The 19,600-nt window shown below is 60.3% G+C and overlaps 1 protein-coding gene across 1 annotated transcript; it reads left to right on the forward strand.

Annotated features, from left to right (window-relative positions):
* Nucleotides 1-1,120: 1,120 nt before the first annotated feature.
* On the forward strand, nt 1,121-17,818 carry RADIL (Rap associating with DIL domain). Its single transcript, XM_059826483.1, has 14 exons — nt 1,121-1,667; nt 7,095-7,408; nt 8,453-9,118; nt 9,289-9,326; nt 10,416-10,576; nt 11,334-11,446; nt 12,352-12,589; nt 13,161-13,333; nt 13,624-13,774; nt 14,126-14,316; nt 15,159-15,552; nt 15,839-15,978; nt 16,794-16,933; nt 17,598-17,818. The coding sequence occupies exons 1-14, from the start codon at nt 1,136-1,138 to the stop codon at nt 17,701-17,703; spliced, it is 3,357 nt and encodes a 1,118-aa protein (XP_059682466.1). The 5' UTR covers nt 1,121-1,135; the 3' UTR covers nt 17,704-17,818.
* Nucleotides 17,819-19,600: the final 1,782 nt, after the last annotated feature.

The raw sequence follows: 19,600 nt of genomic DNA on the forward strand, positions 1-19,600 counted from the left end.
AAAGCTGCCGGCACCCCGCATCTCCCTGGCCATGCATGGCTGGATCATGCCGACTGCGCTCCGATAGCTGCAGATGGGACATTTTGGGGGTCCCCTGTGTATGCACCAAGTCCCTGCCCATGCTGTTTCCTGCACGCAGGTTGCACATTATAAATCTAGAGGTGAGGGAAATCCCCGTCCTGTCTGAATCATAAACGCTCAAATTCTCTTTCCAGACCTTCCCCGCCAGCGGTTCGCGGTGCAGCCGGTGGCATTGTTAGCACCGTGCAAGCGCCGGGTGTTCGTGCATCCAGGATGCGATTTCAAAGCCGGCCCCAGATGTCGGCAGTGACATTGGGCAGGACCGCTGTCTGCCTAAAGCCAGAAGAGCATCGTGGTTTCCAGCCTGTCCCTAGGGACTGAGGTGCACCAGGAGCTGTCGCACGGCCGTGGCCACCTCTCCTCCAGTCGCTGCCCGCCCGGGGCTGCCCTGAGGAGCCCTGCCCTGGCTAATGTGACAAGGGCAGCGTTGTCAGCGATGCCACCGCGTGCTTTAACGTCCTTCGCAAACTAGCAACAGCCAAGAGATTTGCCAGAGTCAGGACATTTTTAGAAGGGCTAATTAAAGCCCATTTTCACCCTGTGCCTCTCGGTGAGCAAAAGCATTTAGCGGTGACCTCAGAGTGATTGAATTTGCACTTGAGCTTTCTGTTTCACCTCTAAAAAATGGGAATGCTCCGTAAACTCATTAGTGAAAGTAACTCCTGACGCCTTGGCTCCTGACCAGGATGGGCCCCACCAAGTCCCGCTGGGCTCTGCTCTCCTCCTGCTGCATTTTGCTTGGGCAAGAGGGACCTCAATACACATGATGGAGAAATTTGGGATCACTCCATGCTGTGTTTTCAGGGACAAATCCATCCTGGGGTAACCGTGCTGATGCCAAGGAGCCCAGCTGAGCTTGGCTGCTGGTGTTTTGGGTTGCACAAGGCAAATGGCCCTCCCTCGCAGCTGTCCCTTTCCACCGTGGAGGTGACAGCGGCTCCTCCGTGGCCACCAGCCGGTTCCCGCTCGCTCTTCCCTGCTGCGCATCTTTCCGCTGATCTTTCCCTTTTTCCTCTTCCCTGCCCAGGTGCACCCCATGACAACCTCACGCACGATGTTTTATGGGTCCTCCTCCACCATGGCTCCACCATCCAAGAACCGGCTGAAGCGCCAGAGCCGGATTTTCTCCCAAGTCTTGTACCGGACGCTGAGCTACAAGGACCGGAGCTCAGCCTCTGCTTCCCCGGCAGCCGGTGAGGATGACCCAGCCGAGCTGTCTACCCAGCTCTCAGCCCCCGGCGTCCTGAAGATCTTCGGGGGCAACATCTGCGCGGGCACCAACTACAAGAGCGTGCTGGCGACGGGCAGCTCGGGCGCGCGGGAGCTGGTGAAGGAAGCCCTGGAGCGCTACGGGCTGAGCCAGCTCAGCGCCGGGCAGTACGCCCTGTGCGATGTCATCGGGAGGTTTGAGGGCCCCGAGAAACGGTGGCAGATGGAGGGGCTGAGGGTCCTGGCTGACCACGAGAAGCCGCTGCTCATCCAGGACCTCTGGAAGCCCAGGGAGGGCTTCTCGCGGCGGCTGGAGCTGCGCAAGAGAGCGGAGGTGGAGGAGCTGGCGGCCAGGGACGTGGACACCACCACCGCAGGTCAGAGCCGGGCGCGAGGCAGGGAGAGGGTCTGGGGAGCTGTGACCCCCCGCAAGCTGCCTGTGGGAGATGCAGCCCACACCAGTAGCTTTTGCCCATGTTTTGGACCCGGAGAGGTCATACAAGTGCTGGGTGGGAGCAAAGCTGTGTTTTAGCTGCAAATCTCTTGGGTAGAGTTGGCACTCGTCACTCTCCTGCATAAAATTGGTACCTGCAACCTCAAATATTTACCCCAGCCAGTCTAGGGGTCCATACCAAATCCCCACGTGCAGCTGGGCAGCAGCAAGCAAGACCATCGGTGTTGCCCGCTCTTCCCATCGCTGTGAACCAGCACCACAGCGTCGCATGTCTTGGTGCAGCTTCGTGCCTGGCAGAACGCTGTCCCGCTCCCCCGCACCCCATGCCCCATCTCCCCATGGGCATCCCCCAGACCAGACACCTGGGCAAATCTGCAGGAGCAATTAAGCAAAATTAAAAGCTAATGAAGAGAGAGCTAATGGAGGAGAGCACCCCTGGAGGTGCCTGATCGAGTCCAGGGCTGGCAGGAGAAGATAAGCGCATCATTAGGAACTGGCAGGTTAATAAGAGACCCCAGCGCAGAGTAATGAAGTTTCTCTCCTTCTGCCCTCAGCTAAAAGCCCTTTGAGGATGAGGGTGGAAAGGTTTAAATTCCGGTTTTCAATTGCATGATGCCCTTGATGGGTCTGACCTGCTGATGGAGGGGTCTGGATCAGGCTCGGGAGGTGCCGGCCAGGGGGTTTTGCTGGGATGAGCACTGAGTGGTTCCTCACACCTGTAGGAAAGAGCTGTGATTCTCAGAAATAACCTAACGATGGTGCAGGATTACCCTGGGTGCTCAGCAAACGAGAGCCAAGGTCCCCTCACCAGTAGCAGAACAAATGGCCTGACCCATCCCACACCGACGGGGACAGGGCTCCTTTCCCATCCACTTTAACGAGGGCTGGAAGGAGCCCGGGCACGTGGCGTGAAGGAAACCAGCCACGGGTGTTTGGGGGAGAGCAAATGCTGCTGGAGGCCCATCAGCTGCAATTTCCAATTGCAATTTTTCCTGGGTCCCCCAAATCTGAGCGTGGAGTTTGCAGCTTTAGGGGTTGCTTGTGTTGTGGGCAGGTGCCCATCAGCGCGGGGAGCTGGGGGTGGGCTCACCTCCTGCCTTGAAACGGGAAGGATGGAAAACGGCCTTCAGCCCTCGTATTAACGCTGTGCAGGGTGGTCCATTGGCACTCGATGGTGAGACAGGGCTCCCTCCGTCCCTCGCTGTGTCCAGTCCTTGTGTCAGCTCAGGGAGGGGATGCTACAGGATCGGTCCCATCGCGCTGCACGTGTGATGCAAATGGAGAAGAAGGGGCTCGGGCCAGGGAGGGAGCTGCAAAGGCGGATGATCTGCTCTTCTCTTCGGCTCTTTCTCCAGCTGGGATCAGAGAGCCCTTAAGCACTTTGGGAGAGCGGTGACTAAAACCAGCTTCTTTTGAAGAGAGGAGAGGGCAAGAGCCAAGCGCGATGGTTGGAGCACACAGCAGGGAGGGCCACGTGGCAGCTCCCTGCCTGAGCCCAAGGTCAGATCAACTCTTGGCCTCAAATTCTCCCCCTCGGATGCAGGAAGCAGCGTTCCCACCCGTGACCTGGATCCTGGGTGGGCTGGGAGCCGTGGGGGGGGGCGGGGGTTAAGGCTCCCATGCAGGCTGGGAGAGAGGTGGGCTCCAGGCTGCCCGGCGCAGGAGCAGGCAATGCCGAGCTGGCCCGGGCTCAGCACCCTTTGGTGATTTCCGATGGAGGAGCAGTTCCTGACTGGATCGCGTCCCCTGGCTCTGGAAATGAGCCCATTACACTTTCAATGTAGATATCACTTCATTTGTTTCAGTGCTCCTGGGTGGGGTGGTGGAAATTCTCCATTTTTTAACCTTCGGGCATTTTCCGTAGCTGACCAAGCTCTTCCGAGACAAAAAAACCCTACACCCACGTTTGTTTAGGCTGTCTGCTCTGCAGACAGCACACCACTTATTTGTCTTACCCGTTAAAATCTCACCCCTGCAGCCCTTTCTGTCGGTGGCAGCAGGGGCTCTGTCACCAGTGGCACTGCCCAAAGGGGTGCTGCAGGGCTAGGACCACACTTTCCCACTCCATCCGCAAGCTGCTGGGGAGGGATGGGAATGATGCAGCATGTCTCAGGGAGGTATCTGCTTCCCCCTCATCCAGCACCCCAAAAAGACACAAAACTCCTGGTGCGATGGGGACTGACTGCGAGTGCCCTCCCCTGGGGTCACCCTTGTCACCAGCCTCGAGCTGGCAGATGTCCGCTTGCCAAGCATCAGCTGCCTGCCCAGGGTGGTGGGGTGCTGGTGTGGAAAAATGCAGCATCTGTGCAAAAATAAAAGGACTTTGGGCTTGTGGCTCCCTAGGAAAAAAAAAGCACAGGGATGCTGCAAAGCGGGATCCCCAGGGACATACCTGCAGGGCCCTTCCCCACGCAGGGCATCGCTGGAGCGGCAGGGCTGGGACCACTGGTGTCACGCAAGCTGGTGCATCACTGGCCACCCTGCTGCTGAGCTAGGGGAAAGGCTCCACACCCATCCGTGACCTGTTAGCAAATAGCTTAAGAGTTTTATCTGCTCACTTACCCATTATCCTAATTAGTTTATTAGCTGCTTCCCACGGGGGAGGAAGGTGCTCACTCCTCATGTCACTAATTAGCAGCACAGGTAGAGCATCTCTGCAGTAAACAAGGCTGACAACCTCTCTCACTGCTACCCCCGGCCCCGCTCCTTTTGGGGACCGACGAGGCAGCGGTTACAGAGCATTTGGGGAAAACACCTGCAAACTGGAGGGTGCTGGGACAGAGGCGCAGCACTTGGCATCTTTATGGCGTTCGTCTCCCAAAACAGCCCCATTTTGCACCCTGTCCTGAGCTTGCCGGAGCTTTCCAGGGAGGCCGGAGGCTAACTCACCTGCACACCTCAAGAAACTTAGGAGTTAAGCCTGTTATATTAAAAGATGCTCTGCCAGGTACCTCTGAGAATCTGGCTTTGATATACCTTAGCACGGCTGCATCCAGGGAGGACTCCCTGCAGGGTCTGCGTAGCAATGACATTAGGAAGGACTAGCCCGGTGTTAGCCCCTCCTGGGTAAATTCAAAGCATCTCTTCTTTCCTTGGGGCTGTGGAGTTATTTATTGACTGATTTAATTCTCAGCCAGGAAAAGGGAACCTCTTTCCTAGGCTGAAAAAGAGGCAGATCCCAGGCACCACAACCGGCAGGTTTCCCCGTGGGATGTAGGATGGGTTTAGAGGCAGCAGCTCGGCGCGGGCTGGCTGGGGGACGCGCGGTGCCCCTGCCCGGGGTGCCCAGCTCTCCCCAGGGGACGGGGTGCGATCCTGCCCTGTTCCCATCCGCATCACCATGTGGCTTCAGCAGCTGCCAGCTCTGCCCCGGCCGCCCTGTGTCGGAGATGCTCACGCAGCGTTTTGGGGGGATAACCTGCACACGCTTGGGAGGAGAAAACAGTATCAGAGGATTGAAAAAAACCAGCCCGTTTTATGGAGGGACTTTGTTATGCTCAGGAAAAGAGCTGTGTTTATCTTTCCAGCACAGCTCCGGGGTTAGCAGGGAGCCTGTGACGAGGGCTCTATCGGCAGTAAAAAAGCAGCTTTTTCCTACACAAAATAAATACAGAAGCTTCCTTTCCCCTAGATAAGGGACCGGTGATGGTGTGTCTCTCCGGGCGGTGGGACCCCAGTCCTGGCAGCCCCGGCTCCCTCCCGGTGCAATGAGCTCCAGCAGTAGCTGCTCCCCAGGATCCGGCCCCTCTGCTCCTCCACTCCCACGGGCCGGGCTGGGACCTGCATCACCCCCACCATCCTTCATCTCTTTGGCCCATTTCCATGCTGTGGGTTGGGGAGGGGGCTCTCGGGGTGAGCCAAGGCCTCCTGCAGACACGTTTGGGGTGGCCTTTGGCATCCCCAGCGGCACGGCCTGGGCTGTGCTCCTGCCTGGGCAGGCTTATTGCACCCCCCCACCCCCAAGATTTCACATCTGCAGGACGCAGGCGTCCCGTGCCGTGCCGCTGGCCATGATGAGGATGTGAGCGGGGCCAATTGCCTTTTTAAGAAGGACACGGGGTGCTGGACTGCTTGGGGTGGCTTGGCCATGCCTTGCCCTAATCCCAAGGCATGTAAACAGCAGGGACTATTTTCTCCTTCTCCCACACCCCTCCCCATCCCCATCTCTTTCATTTTCCCAGCAAAGGAGTGCTTGATTTAAAACAAACAAACAAAAAAATGTATTTCAGAACCAGCAGCCCATTCCTCACCAAATAAGGCAGATGACTTTTTTTTTTTGGGTCTGAGCTTGTGAGTGTCCCTTTAAGCAGCCCTGGGCACCGGGCTCTCCACTCCGCTGTCCCCAAATCCCGCTGGCTATCCCCAAATCTCGCCAGCCGAAGCCTGCTCGCTGGTCGGCCGAGCCGTGAGCGGGGCTGTGGCTCCCTGGTGCACCGACGCTGCTGCAGCGCTGCTCCTGCAAGCAAATCCTTTAGGTATTTTTCCCCTCTCTTCGTCCTCCCCGAATGCCAGCGACCTGCTCCCAGGAGGCTGCCCACCCGAGGTACGATCATCGCCCATCGGACCCGCAACTTTTTCTTATTTCTCCTGCAGCGCTCGAGCCACGCTTGTAGCACGGAGGGGCCCGTGGGGCCCCCCCCACCCCAGGGCTGGGGATGCCACGCAAGGGGCTGCTTTTGCGGTTAGGCCAGGCCTATTTGTTCGCTCCGGCTCCCATTCGTCTTGCGGACAGCTCTGCCTGAATTGATCCTTGGGAGAAGTTAATTACAGCTTGCTCCTGCGACAGGCGGGCAGGCTCGCAGGCTCCACTGCAGCTTGCAGCTCCCATGCCTGGCTGATGCTCGGGGGGGACCGGGGGAGCTCCCCGCAGCTCCCGCTTGCTGCTGGCCACCGAATGCTGAAGGCCCAAAAGCAGCATCCAGGCTCCTTTATTTTTTTTTTTTTTAAAGATTGAGCCAAATTTCTTTTTAGCACAGATTTCCTCTCCCCCGGCCCTGGCAGCGTGGCCGGGGTGCATGGGGGGATGCTGCGGACGCTGAGCCCGGCCCGGCTGCCCCCCGGTCAGTGGGGTTTGGGGGCTGGGGAGGGCTGGGGCACCCCCTTTTCGACGATGGCATTGGGGCACAAAACTCCCCGCGCTGGTGTCCTGGCGTCACCCCTTGGGGAGGGCAGGGGACCAGGGGACACCAGCCCAGGGAGGTGCGTGGTCCGGGGAGGGGGGGGACTTTCAGCTGCTCCATCCCCGCTCCCGCGCTGCAGCAGCCCTCCAGACGGGGGGGTGCTGCGGCTGCGGGGGGTCCGGGGGAGGTGGCGGGGGCTGAACGCTGCTCTCCCCCCCCCATCCCCGCAGGCATCAACGCCCAAGCGCGGAAGCTGCAGCGGCACCGGGCGCGGGGGGCCCGGCGGCCACCGGCGGGGGCTGAGCGGCGCGGCCCCCCCCCGGCCCTGCGGCGCAGCCTCAGCGAGACCAGCCTGGGCAACCCGGCTCGGCGGGCCGGGGCCGGGGCCGGGGCCGGGGCCGGGGCCGGGGCCGGGGAGCGGCTCCAGCGGCACTGCTCCACCCTGCCCGGGAGCCCGGCGGCGGCGCGGAGCGGCGGCAGCATGCGGTACTCCCTCTACCAGTCCCCGCACCTCCTGCTCCTGCAGGGCTACAGCCAGCAGCATGTAAGCACCGCGCCGCCTCTCCGCTCACCCCCCGGCACCCCCCGGCACCCCTCCGCTTTCCTCCCCCCGCCCCAAGCCCCGGGGAAGGGGGGCTGCTTGCATGGCCGGAGCTGCTGGGGCAGCGGGGGGGGGGGGGTGGCACGGAAGAGCATCCTTTAGAAAAACGAGCGGTGCCAGCTCGGGACTTCGCAGCCTTGTCCCCAAGCCTTGTCCCCAAGCCTTGTCCCCGCGCACGCGGAGCTGGGAGCCGCGACCCCCGGTCAAAGCCCCAGAGGGGCCCCGGGGAGGCCCCCGGAGCAGCATCCCTGCCCTGGCACAAGGGAGGCCCGGTCTGGCGGGTGAGGGCTGAGCTGCCCCGGCCCTGTCTGGCTGCTTCGTTAAGTGGCAAACGTCATGAGGAGCGGCAAGGAGACAGGGTGCCTGGGAGCCCCTGCTCCCCAGCGCTGGAGGCGCTTGGAGAACTGGAGAGGAGTGGGGCGGCTCTTGTAGTTAATGGCTACTTTGTCCCCGTTGAGGATCCGGCTGGTCCAAGGTTTCTGGCAGGGTGGCACTGGCACTGCAGCCCTCACCCTGGGGAAACTGAGGCACGGGGTGGTTACGTGAGCCGCCTCTGGGTGTGCGGGCAGGCTGGGGGAGAAGGCAGTGCAGGGAGCGGCTGCTGTGACCCGGGTCCCACCATCCTCCCCTGGGCTGGGGGATGCAGACATCGCTGCAGTCTTAGGGAGAAGGTGGGAAGGAAAAGCAGCTGCGGGAAAGGGGGGTGGTGAGGGGTGGAGGGAGGGCTCTTTCCGCCCAAAGCAGACCCATTTACTGCATGCTCAAAGTTATCATGCCCATTTATTAGCGTGACCAAAGCAGGGATCGCTGCTGTCCTGCTCGGCAGCGAGGAAAATAGAGAGAAACGTGGCTCTGCCGTGCAAAGGTGCAGCAGGCGGGTGGGTGGCTGGGGGATGGCAGGAGGCTGCAGCACCCACTGCACTGCAGGAAGGAGGGTCCCATCTCCCTCCCGCTCCCCGGTTCATGCCGCGTCTCCCCGCTTGGCAGGACAGCTTGGTTTACCTGCTGAACCGCGAGCAGCACACGGTGGGCCAGAGGACGCAGGCAAGCAAGCCCAGCATCAGCCTGTCAGCCCCCGACATCTTGCCCCTGCACTGCACCATCAGGAAGCTCCAACCTTCCCAGAATCACTGGGAGGAGAAGCTGGTGCTGGAGCCCATCGCCGGTGCCAGCACCTCCGTCAACTTTGCCGAGGTGGCCCGGACGGTCGTGCTGCGGCACGGCGACCTCCTCTCCCTCGGTCTCTACTACCTGCTCCTCTACAAGGACCCCATGAAGGCACAGCCACTGCCGGCGCAGACCCTGCTGAGGCTGCGAGCCCTGCACCCTGCTGTCCCCGAGGGTCCCCCCATCTGCGGGACGTGCGGCAGCCTGCTGAAGGAGAGGGACCCTGCCACCAAAAAGCGAGGCCCATCACCCGTCGGTGGCCCCAGGACACCCCGCAGAAAGCTGTTGCTGGAGTTCGAGCCGGCGGCTGAGGACGTGCTCCTGAGGCGCATCATGACCCTGATTGAGCCGGGGGGGGACGACCACAAGTTGACACCCGCCTTCCTGCTCTGCCTCTGCATCCAGCACTCGGCCACCAGCTTCGAGCCGGGCGACTTCGGGCAGCTGCTGCTCAAAGCAGCCAGAATGATCCAGAGGACGGTGTGGGTCAGTTGGTGGTGGGAGAGGGGTGTTGGTGGGGTGGGGGGGTTGCTGGACACCTCCCCTGGGGCCTTCCCCAGGCCGGCGCCTGGCAGCAGCGAGCGCTGGTTGGGGTGATGCTCGTGCCGCTCCGTCCCACTGGTTTCATTTTGCTTTCCCCTTCTCTCTCTGCCCAGGAGCGGACGCGGGAGCTGGCTGAGAAGCAGTCCCAGCAGTAAGTGCAACCCCCTGCCCCTCCTCATTTTGCCCTGAAACGGGGAGAATTCAAACCAGTTTTTCATCCACAAGCAAGGGGAGCCGATGGCTGGTTATAACCACCCTCCCAGCGCCGATGCATGCTGCGTTTTCCTGCTAATCCCATGCACTCGCCTCTCTGGTCCTTTCACCATGGTGCCTGCAAAGACCCTGCTTGGGAATGAGTGGGGCTGGAAAAGCAGGCGAGCTCAGGAGGGGAATAGGACCTGCAGCAGCTCTGGGGTCCTCTCCAGTCCAAGACCTGGCCAAGGCTTTGCACATGTGGCTTCAGCATCCCCGAGGGATGTAGCAGGGATGGACCTGGTGCGGGGTCTTGCCCTGTTCATGCTGAAGACCCCCCTGCGGAGCGAGGATGGGGCTGGCGTTGCATGTGTGCATCCAGGGATGGTGGGACACGGTGTCCCCGGGTGGGGAGCACCACTTCGGGGCTGTCATAGTGGTGCGGGGGGGCTGGCTCCCAGTGGGGTGCGATGCTGGCTTCCCAGCCATTTCCAAAATCCAGGCTCCAAAGCAGCATCTGGAGAAACTGTTGGTGCTTGCTGTGAGCCTTCCTTTAGGACAAGCTCTGAGGATGCTTCCCAGGCCTTTCCTATACCAGGAAAAAGCAGTTCAGCAGTTGAGAAACTTCCCAGATGCTTTTTATTTATTTTGTTTTATTTTTGAACAGCCCAGCGCAGGCAGGCTGGGTTTAACCGTCCAGAGCTGGCAGGAACAGCACATACTTCTCGGGGAGAGCTGCTCTTCAGCCACGAGTATCTACTGCAGTTCAACTGTATTAGGGGGAGTCCTCCCCCCCAAAAAGTGGCACCCCACAAAGGCCAGGTGGTCTTTGGCTAGCCCCATCCCCACAGGGTCCCCTTCGCTGTCCCGCAGAGCAAGAACCACCAGATTTTTGCTTGCAAAGGGTCTTCCTAAGAGGGTGCTGGGCTTGGGGGTGAGGGGGTGCAAATGCTATCTTGGCATTGCCCCAGGCTGGCTGTTTTCTCCCTGAAAGCTTGAGTGGGGCTGCTGAGGAGCAGCAGCCTTAACGCCCGCTGTGTCTCCCCAGCCAGGACCCTGCCGCCCTGTCCCGCTTCACCATCACGGACCTTCTCCCGGACCTGCAGCACATCCTCTTCTGGATGGCCAACGCCATCGAGGTCCTCTACTTCGTCCAGCAGAAATCGCCCACCTACATCCAGAGCATGGAGGAGGAGCTGGATGTCAGAGGTAGGGCTGGACGCAGCACCCTGCTTGCTTCTCCAGCCGGAGCGACTTTGCTTTCCTAATCCCCAGTTGCAAGCGGTGGTCAGTGTCCCCAAGATGCTCCTTTAACCACCACCCCCCCCCGTAATCCTCATCAGCAGGGACACGTCCACGGTGCAGGCTGGGGTAATCTGTGCGGGAGGAGCAGCCTCGCGTCGTGCTGCGGTGCTGCTCGGCTTCGGCACCAGGTCGTTTTGCGTGCCGAGCTGAGCCTTTCCACCACGGCAGCTTGCGGTTAATGCCTCGGGGGTGGCTTTCTGCCCCCCCGGCTGCTGCGAGGGCACCTGGATTTGCAGGCAGCCCTGCAGAATTGCTCACTGGAGAGCCTGTGTTAATGCCAGCAAAAAAAAAAAAGAAGAAAGCAAAAAAGGAAAAAGGGATTAAATCAGCCTCAGAAACCCTCTGGTCTATGCAGCAAGTTAAAAGGTCCGTAGGCTGGACAGGCTGTTGGAAGGAGGGGTGCAGCCCTGGGCTGCCCGCAGGGCAGAGGCCACCATGCTGCAGCGCCAGGCTGTGCTGCCAGCGCGTTGTGAGCCGCAGGAGATGGCAGGCGGGTGCTTTCTGGGCAAGAGGCGCCTCTTTGCCCCTGTTGAGGGCTGCCATGGTGGTGATGCCAGCTCGGGAGCATGAATAACCCCCACCCTGGGAATTTGGGGAGCGGTGAATTCAGCCCGCCTTGCTGCTGCAGGTTTGCTTCCCCATCCTCCTCTCCGCCCCGTAGGCTCCAAGGAGTCTCTGTTCTCCTCAACCATCACAGCCAGCGAGGAGGCGATGACGGTGCTGGAGGAGGTGATCATGTACACCTTCCAGCAGTGCGTCTACTACATCTCCAAGGTACGTGCTCCCTGGGCAGGGTGGCAGTGTCCCACAGGACCAGCATGAGCATCCCCAGCAGCTCTCAGGCTGCATGGCAGGTTTTTTTTTTTAAGCTTTACTCTTTGGCAGTTGCATCACGCCAAGGTGTTTTCCTTTGGGCTGAAGTGCCCCGGTTTTTGGTCGCAGCCCAGGAAAAGTATTGAATTACTGCGGCGTGTTTCCCTGCCTGCAGTGCAGCGGCTCAGGGGAGGTGTTTGGGGAGAGCTGTTTGGCTCCGGCCGGCACGGCATAATGGTGCGATTCAGGGCGTGATGGAAAGGGGCCCCTGGACCGTTGCCGTTGGACCGCGAGAGCCGGGCGGCATCAGGAGCAGGGAACAGAGCGGGCAGTGTGAGGCAGGAGAAAGGCTGCTGTGTGCGGGACGGCCCTGCCTGTCCGCTGGCGTCGGCACACGGGGACACAGGGGTTGCTCCTGCGCCGCTCTGCCGGAGCGGCACCCTCCTCCCCAGCACCCTCGCCTCCCCCTTAGCCTCGGCAGAGGTGGGTGCTAGGTGCTGCTCTCCCATTTAAGCAACAGGGAAAACTCATCCCCATCAGTCCTGGTTTTTCTTCCACCCTCGTGCCCAGCTCATCGGCTGCTGTCCTGGTTCAGATCAGTTTTCAGATCCCTTTTAGCTGAGCTGTCCCATGCTGTCACCTCCAACTGCTAAAAGCATGAGACGCATTAATTTTTGTTCTTTCTTAAACACTTGCGCAATGCCGAAGCGCATCGAGGCGGGGGGCAAGCAGGATCAGCCCCTTGCTGGAGCAGCACCAGGGGGGTTTGCTGGGCTTGCGGAGGTGAGGGGGTTGGAAGGGTTTGGCTCATGCAAAAAAAAAGAAACCAAATCAGTCCTGCTGTGAACTTGCCGCTCTCCCTGCAGTGTCTGTACGTGTCGCTCCCTGCCCTGCTGGAGTGCAACCCCTTCCAGAACGAGTGCCGGGAGAGCTGGCGGGCGTCCCCATCGCTGCCCGAGGAGCTCCGCAGGGTCGTGCTCATCTACCAGGCAGCGCTGGACCTGCTCCGCCAGTACGAAGTGCATCCGGAGATCACCTCCCAGATGTTCGCCTACCTCTTCTTCTTCTCCAACACCCTGCTCTTCAACCAGCTCCTGGATAAGGGTCAGTCCTGCTTGAACACCCAGCCCGGACTGGGTAACCCGTAGGGGACCAGCCCTTTGGGAGACCCTCCAGTCCATCCCAGTGCCACTTTGGGGGATACAGGAGGGAGGGGGGCTTCAGGCAGCTTGAGGGGGCTGAAGATGGGCAGGTCTCAGCACAGTTATGGGGAGGCCAAGCACAGACCCAGCTGCTGTCTCCAGGGTCCCCTTTCCCAGGAGGGGTTCAACCCCACAAGCGCCCCGTCCTCACCCCCTGCAAGAGCGCTGCCCTTTTGAGCCTGAGAGCAGTTTGGAGGGGCAGCTCATTAATAAACTACTGCAGCCTGCTTTGTAACTGAGGTGCTCGTTAGCCCTCGTTAACACAACAGCCCCACTGCCTGCTGTTAGTGCCACGCGAGGTCCGGCCACCACCAGAATTTACAGCTATGGGGTGCTGGGGTCATTAACCTGGATTTATTTTGCTGCCTTGGGGCAGCTCTACCCCTGGGGCAGGGGCTGGGCTTGGGCTGAAGGATGGGGGGGACCACAGGGCTGTTCCCCGACATGTGCTGATGGATGTTCTGCCTCCGCAGGCTCCTCTCTCGGCTGCTTCCACTGGTCGCAGGGGGTGAAGCTGCGGGCCAGCGTACGGCTGCTCCTGGAGTGGCTGCACGGCGCCGGCTTCGAGCAGCTCGCCCAGCAGTTCTTTGCCAAACTCACCAGCGTGGCCAACCTGCTGGCCATGCCCGGCTCCCAGCTGGTCCAGGTGAGGGGTGCCTGGCCGGGGGCTCGCGGCGTCGGGATGGGCATGGGCAGGAGAGACCCCGCTCGGCATTTGCAGTCCCTGCAGTGATGCGTCCCTTCTTCTGCAACCTGTCACCAGCTGCCCCTTCCCGGGGCGGTGGGCCTGTGGGTGGGCAGTACCGAGGAGGGGATGCTCAGGCTCACTCCATCTTGCCCAGCCTCTCTCTCCCATCCCCCTTACGAGCCCCTGCTCCTCGGAGAAAGCAGCTCCTCACCTCTGCCGTTTGCCCCACGCTCTATCTCCTCACTCAGATGACCTGGCCGTCCCTGCGAGCCGAGTTCCCGGCGCTGAGCCCCGCACAGCTCCACCGGGTGCTGAGCCAGTGCCAGGCGGTGATGGACGTGGGCTGCATCGCAGCGTGGCAGCCCAGTGAGGAGGAGAGCCCGGCCACCTTCCAGCCCGGTGAGCCCCTGGCTTCACACTCAGCGCTGCTCCGGTCACGGTGCTCCAGTCACCCGCAGGGTCCCTCCAAGGTTTTTATGTACAAACCAAACAGACAATTCCCTTTCCTCCCTGAGGCTCCTGTAGTAACTGCAGCGATCAGAAACAAGCAGGGCCCCATGATTCGGATATTACAAATGACGCAAAGCGCACTCAGAAGGGCTTGGGGCTCTTTCTGTGTTCCCAAGTGAGGGATGCTGCTGCCTCACAGCTCAGTGTCCCCGATCCCAGCTGGGAGACCGCATGTGGCCTGGGAGGCAGGAGCGGGGTGCAGCCCGGGCCAGCGCTAGCCTCCCTCCCTCCACCTTTCAGATGAGATGCTGGAGTCCTTCGACAACCACCCACCCATCATCCTGCCCAGTGGGGGCTTCAAAGTGGACCTGGAGGTGGAGACGTTGGATGACAACATCTACCGGCACCTCCTTTACATCCGCCACTTCCTCTGGAGCCTGAAGAGCAAGAGCCCCCACACCAGCGAGGGGCCAGGCTCAGCACCCCCAAAGGTAGCCTGTACCCCACGGAGGGGCTGTTCCTCTCCTGGGTGGGCAGGAAGGTCTTGGGTCCCTCTGGAGACCCCTCCGAGCCCAGCGCCAAGGGCTCGCTGCCCTCGCCTGCAGCCCGGAGCTGCGTTGATGCTCTCATGCAGAGCTGCTGGAAGGATTAGTGCTGCTAATCCCCCAGCCTGGGGGGGTGCGGGAAGGTGAGCTGGAAGGACAGGCTCGTCCCAGCAATCTCGTTACCGGGGAGGAGGGAGGAAGGGGGGATATCTGCAGGCAGCACTCCCCTTCTCCCTGTGTGTTCCCCCCATCCTCCCTGCCCTGCACCCTGCCTGTCCCCACGTAGCCAGGCAGGCTTGCATAAAAGCACTAATTAGCTAATGCCTACAAAGCACAGGGAGGGCGAGACGTGCTGCGGGTGCTAAGCTCAACTGCCATTCATCTCCAGCTCCCTGGGGAGGACGTCCCTCCAGCAGGTCCCCTTCTCCTCTCCTGCCCTGTCCCCATCAACTGCAGCACCCACAGGCACTGCTACCTCCTCCCGTCACCCTGGGGCCACGTCACTCAGCTCTGGGGCCACAGGAGGAGCCGAGATCCCCCAGCAGGGACATGACCAGGAGTCCCGTCCTGGCTGGCTGTGAGCAACCCCAGCATGGCCCTGGCTGCAAAACTGGGGTGTGGGAGCTGCGCTGGGAAACCAGGACAAGCCCTGGCGGTGTCCGAATTGCCAAGGCTTTGGCTGGAGCCAGCAGCCGTCCTGCCTGCAAAGCAGGCAGGGTGGTGGGTTGCAGGTAGGGCATGAAGAGCGCCCGTGGGGGGTCCCAAAGAGCATTTTTCTCCTTCTTAAGAAAGAGGCACGTGCGACGCCAGATATCCTGGAGGTGAGCGAGAGCCCAGCCACTGCACTGGGGAGCACCGTCACCCAGGAGGACTACTGCTCCCTGGGGGGCTGTGCCGAGCCGGAGGGGAGCCCCCCCCTCTGCCTGGCCACCAACGGCTGCCCCTGCGAGCACCCCGCCGGCGAGCCGCAGCTCCAGGAGAAGCTCAAGCAGCTGCAGCTGGGCAGGGGTCCGGCCCCCAAGGCCGGGACGGCGCCCACAGACCCCTCTTGCCTGCTGACGCCACCCACCACCCCCCTGAACTTCGACTCCGGGAGCCCAGAGTCCCCGCAGGGCACCGGCAAGGGGCTGCAGGACCCCCGGAGGAACGGGGCGAACAGCACCAAAGGCAGCACCCCTGAAGGTACCGAAAGCTGGGGCTGCCTTTCTTTGGGGGTGCAGGACTGGGGCACGAGGGTGTTTGCGCAGCCCTCCCCATACACCCGGTTCCTCTGGGGACTTGTCAGTGCTTGGACAGGGCAGGTGAGAGCAAATGAGGCATCTCATCCAGCTCCTGCCCTGGCAGAAAACCAGCCCTGGGGCTACCCGAGGTCAGCTTTGATGGGGTTTTGGGGGGCAGCTTTCTGTGGGAGGTTGTGAGGCTGGGTTTGGGTGATGCCAGAGCGGTAAGCCAGTTTTTCCGCTGCCAGGATGCTCACCGACCCCCTATGACTACCCCACGCCAGAGTCTTCCAGCCGCAGCTCTGCCACCGATGACTTCTGCTACGTCTTCGTGGTGGAGTTGGAGAGAGGACCCATCGGGCTGGGGATGGGGCTGATCGATGGCTTGGTGAGTCCTCACTGATCGTGGGACAGGGCTGTTCCCCCTCTGGATAGCTGGAGTGGGACATGTGGGACATATTTTATACCCCAAGAAAAGCCAGCAAAGAAGCTAATGGCTTCCCACAGGAGCTAGGCTGCTTCACCTGGGGAAAATGAGACACAGAGTGATCTCTCGGGAGGAGCAGATCTCTGCTCCTGGGCCTCCATGCCATGCACGCAAAGTCCATCACAGCTGTCCTGCAGCTGGAGACAGCAAACAGGCTCAGTACTCTTGTGGAAAGAAAATGACTCAGCCGAGGTCTTTCCTCCACCCTTCAGCCGGTGGCAAGGGAAGCGGAGGGGAGCAGGGAGGCTCGCAGGGTGTCAGAACAGCTCTGCCAGCGACGGCACTCGTTGCATAAGGCAGCGTTGCAATCTGGCTTAGAGCGGTGGATCATCTTACTAAGTGGCCTTTCACGGCCGTGCATTAGTCAGTAGGAAACAGGGCATCACCGAGCCCCTGGGACCGCTGTGAGCAAAGAGCTCCCATCCCAAGACAGCTGCAGGTTAACAATACTTTACTCTTAATTAAATTGAACAAGAAAAGATTGCCCCCACCTCTCCTCTCTGTGTATAAATTGATATAAAACTGAAGGTTTGCATTTCGTTACTGTTAGTGACACTGTCCCCAGCACCCATCCATCACGTTCCCCAGCACCTCCAGGGTCCCACTTGGCTGTGAGCTGTCACCCTGCCTGGGGAGCTCAGCCCTTTGGGACCACAAACCTTTGGTGTCTCCTCTGCCCTGGCTGGTCGCTCACTGCTGCCTTTCCCTGCCAACAGCACACTCCTCTTTGCTCCCCGGGGATCTACATCCGCACCCTGATCGAGGACAGCCCCGCAGCCGCCGATGGCAGGCTCTCCATCGGGGACCGCATCCTCGCTGTCAATGGCACCAGTCTCATCGGGGCAGACTACCAAAGGTGAGTCGCACCTTGCCGCGGGGCCCCGTCCGGTATCGGCACTGTGGGAGCTACTGCTCAAGTCCAGGTTTTCAGCTGTTTTGCAGCAAAGAGCTGCACAGGGTCTCCGAGTGCCTGGTGCTACAGTCCCGGCCACCAACACAGAGGATGCTGTGGTACAGGCAAGTTGCAGAGAGAGGAGTGACTTGTGCAGGACACTGGAAAGGGGGGAAGGCAGCTTGGTGGAGGGGTTTGGAAGAGGGATCAGGGAGCAACAGCTGGAGAGCACATTTGGGAAATAAATGAGAGCCCCAGAGGTGGGTCTCAGCAATGCAGAGCTGCTCCAGCCCATCCCACCCCAGGCTTCCTCTCAAAGTGGGATGGAGCAGCTCACGCCCTGCCTGCCTGTCTGAGACAGAGCCCAGGTGCCCACAGAGCAGAGCAGCTCAGGGCTCCTTTGCCCTTGTCCTGGCAGCACTTGCACAGAGGCCATGCTCCCCGTAAAGCTACAGGCAGAAGAGAAACAGACCCTGCTTGTAACACTGAGCAGGCACAGAGCAGAGGGTGCAGGTGTTTTGCAAATGGGGGGTGTTTTGCAAATATCCATGACCTGGCAGGCTCCTGGGGGGCTGCCAGCCTGCAGGGAGCCCGAATTCACCTCTCTCCCTGTTGCCGCTTTCTGCAGTGCGGTGGACCTCATCCGCTCCGGAGGGAAGAAGCTGCGGTTTCTGGTTGCCAAGTCGGACATGGAAATAGCCAAAAAAATCAGTTCCAGCTCCTCTTCCTCCTAGTCCTTGTGGTACGAGGGTCCTTCTGCAGCAGCTTGCGGGTGCAGCTCTGGTTAAGGCTGCCCTTGGGAAGCCTGGAGTGCAAGAGGGAGGATCAAGCCTCCACAACTGCCCTCGATTTGCTTTTGGACACCTTGCCCCTGCACTGCAGCAGATGAAAGGATGTGCAAGGGTGGCGCACGCTTCTCCCACTGCACTGGCTGGGAGCATCATTCTTGATCCATTGCCCGGCCTCACCTTATACTCTGTGTTGTCCTTCTCGGGAGCTTTCCTGGTCCTTCGTCCCCTCTGGCAGGGGGCAGGAAGGGGACGCTCCCCCCACGGGGACCTTAGGCAGGCTCCTCCATTCCTCTAGGCTGGCAGCCCTGTGTGATCTTTCACGCTGGCAGGCAGAAGGCTTGAAACTCCTTTGGGATTTAAAGATGAGCATGTGGGACAGGCCTGGGTTTCACTGTGGCAGTGGCCACCGGAGGTGCTGGCACGTCAGGCTGGAAAAGGGTGCCCAGCTCTGGGAGTGGTAAAGGCAGCACAAGCACCCAGGAGCGGGATTCCAAGCAGGATGCATTGCTAGGAGTTAAGTTCCCTGGTGCCATACCCTAAGTCAGGTGCCTTTCTGCTGCTGGGCTACAGTCATGCTACCCCCAGCCTGGCTTCAGAATGGGAAGCAGCTACAGCTAAGGGCTGACACCACCAGCAGTTCTCTGGGAGTCCTGGGGAGAGCCCCTTGAAGAAAAGGACTCTCTTGTTCTTGCTCATGCAGCAAATTTATTGCCCGTCTCTGGCACCACGATTCTGGCAGAAGCCCCCCAGGGCCGACCCAGCAGCGTGGGGCATTCACAGCAGAGAATTTCCCCATGCAGGAGCTGTTGCCTTCCCCAAGGGGCTACGGCCAGGTTAGTGCTTCTGCACCTGCCCCTACAAGCCGGGAACAGTGGGTTTGTGCCACCGGGAACCTGAGCGAGCCTGGCAGCGTGCGGTGCCAGACCAGAGGTGTGGCTGACACTAGCCCAGGCAGACAAACGACATCTTGGCACCGTGTCCTGGTCCTCTCCCTCCAGCTTACCAGGCCATTGTAAGGCCACCCTGCTTCCTGCCCAGCTCAGAGCATCTCAGAAGTGCGTGCTGCTGACGTGCTGCTGGGTGATGACGGGCAGCAAAGGCTTCCTTTGGAAGGTCGGTCTTCGACGTCCCAGAAACAGCTCTGCTATCTGCTGCCAACAACGGTGTCAGCAGAGCTGAGGTGGCAGCTCCATCGTGCGGCTGGCCTGTCCCCTGCACACCCGGCCTCCTGCTTGCTAAGTCCGCCCTGTGCTTTTAGCAACATTAAGGGGACAAACCCGACCTGATTTCCACATATAGACAGATACCGAGACCTAGTTTAGCTGAACCTTATTAAAACAGCCTGCTGCAAAGCCCTACATCGCACCCTGCACTTAAACCAGCATGGTCTAGGCTCTGGCAGCACATCAGATGTTCACATGGCATCTCACAACAACAGCGCTCCAAGGATTGTGATGCTAAAAAAGGGATGCTCAACAGGGCTGGCCTTAATTAAACCTCACTGCTGTAGTTTTGGTTTCTGTGCTTAGTCTTGCACTTTGCAGAAGGAGATGTCAAAATAATCAACGCAGGGAAAACACTCCACTAGTGGATTTCAACGCAGCCTGACCTGCCTTTTCTAGGGCAAGATGGACAAAGTACCTTCACTGAGACACTAGTGCCTTGCTTCTCTGCTAGGCCATGCTCACACCAACCGGCCTGGGGTGCTGCCCCAGCAGGGACTGGGAGCGAGGTATCCCTCCTGCCACTGACGCAGCTGTACCAGGCAGGCGAGCAAAGGCTCAGGGCCCCACGGGACTTCTGGTGATTCACTCAACTTTGAATCAAGTAGGCATGTTGG

This window comes from Gavia stellata, chromosome 18 (assembly GCF_030936135.1).
Source record: "Gavia stellata isolate bGavSte3 chromosome 18, bGavSte3.hap2, whole genome shotgun sequence".
Lineage (NCBI taxonomy): Eukaryota > Metazoa > Chordata > Aves > Gaviiformes > Gaviidae > Gavia > Gavia stellata.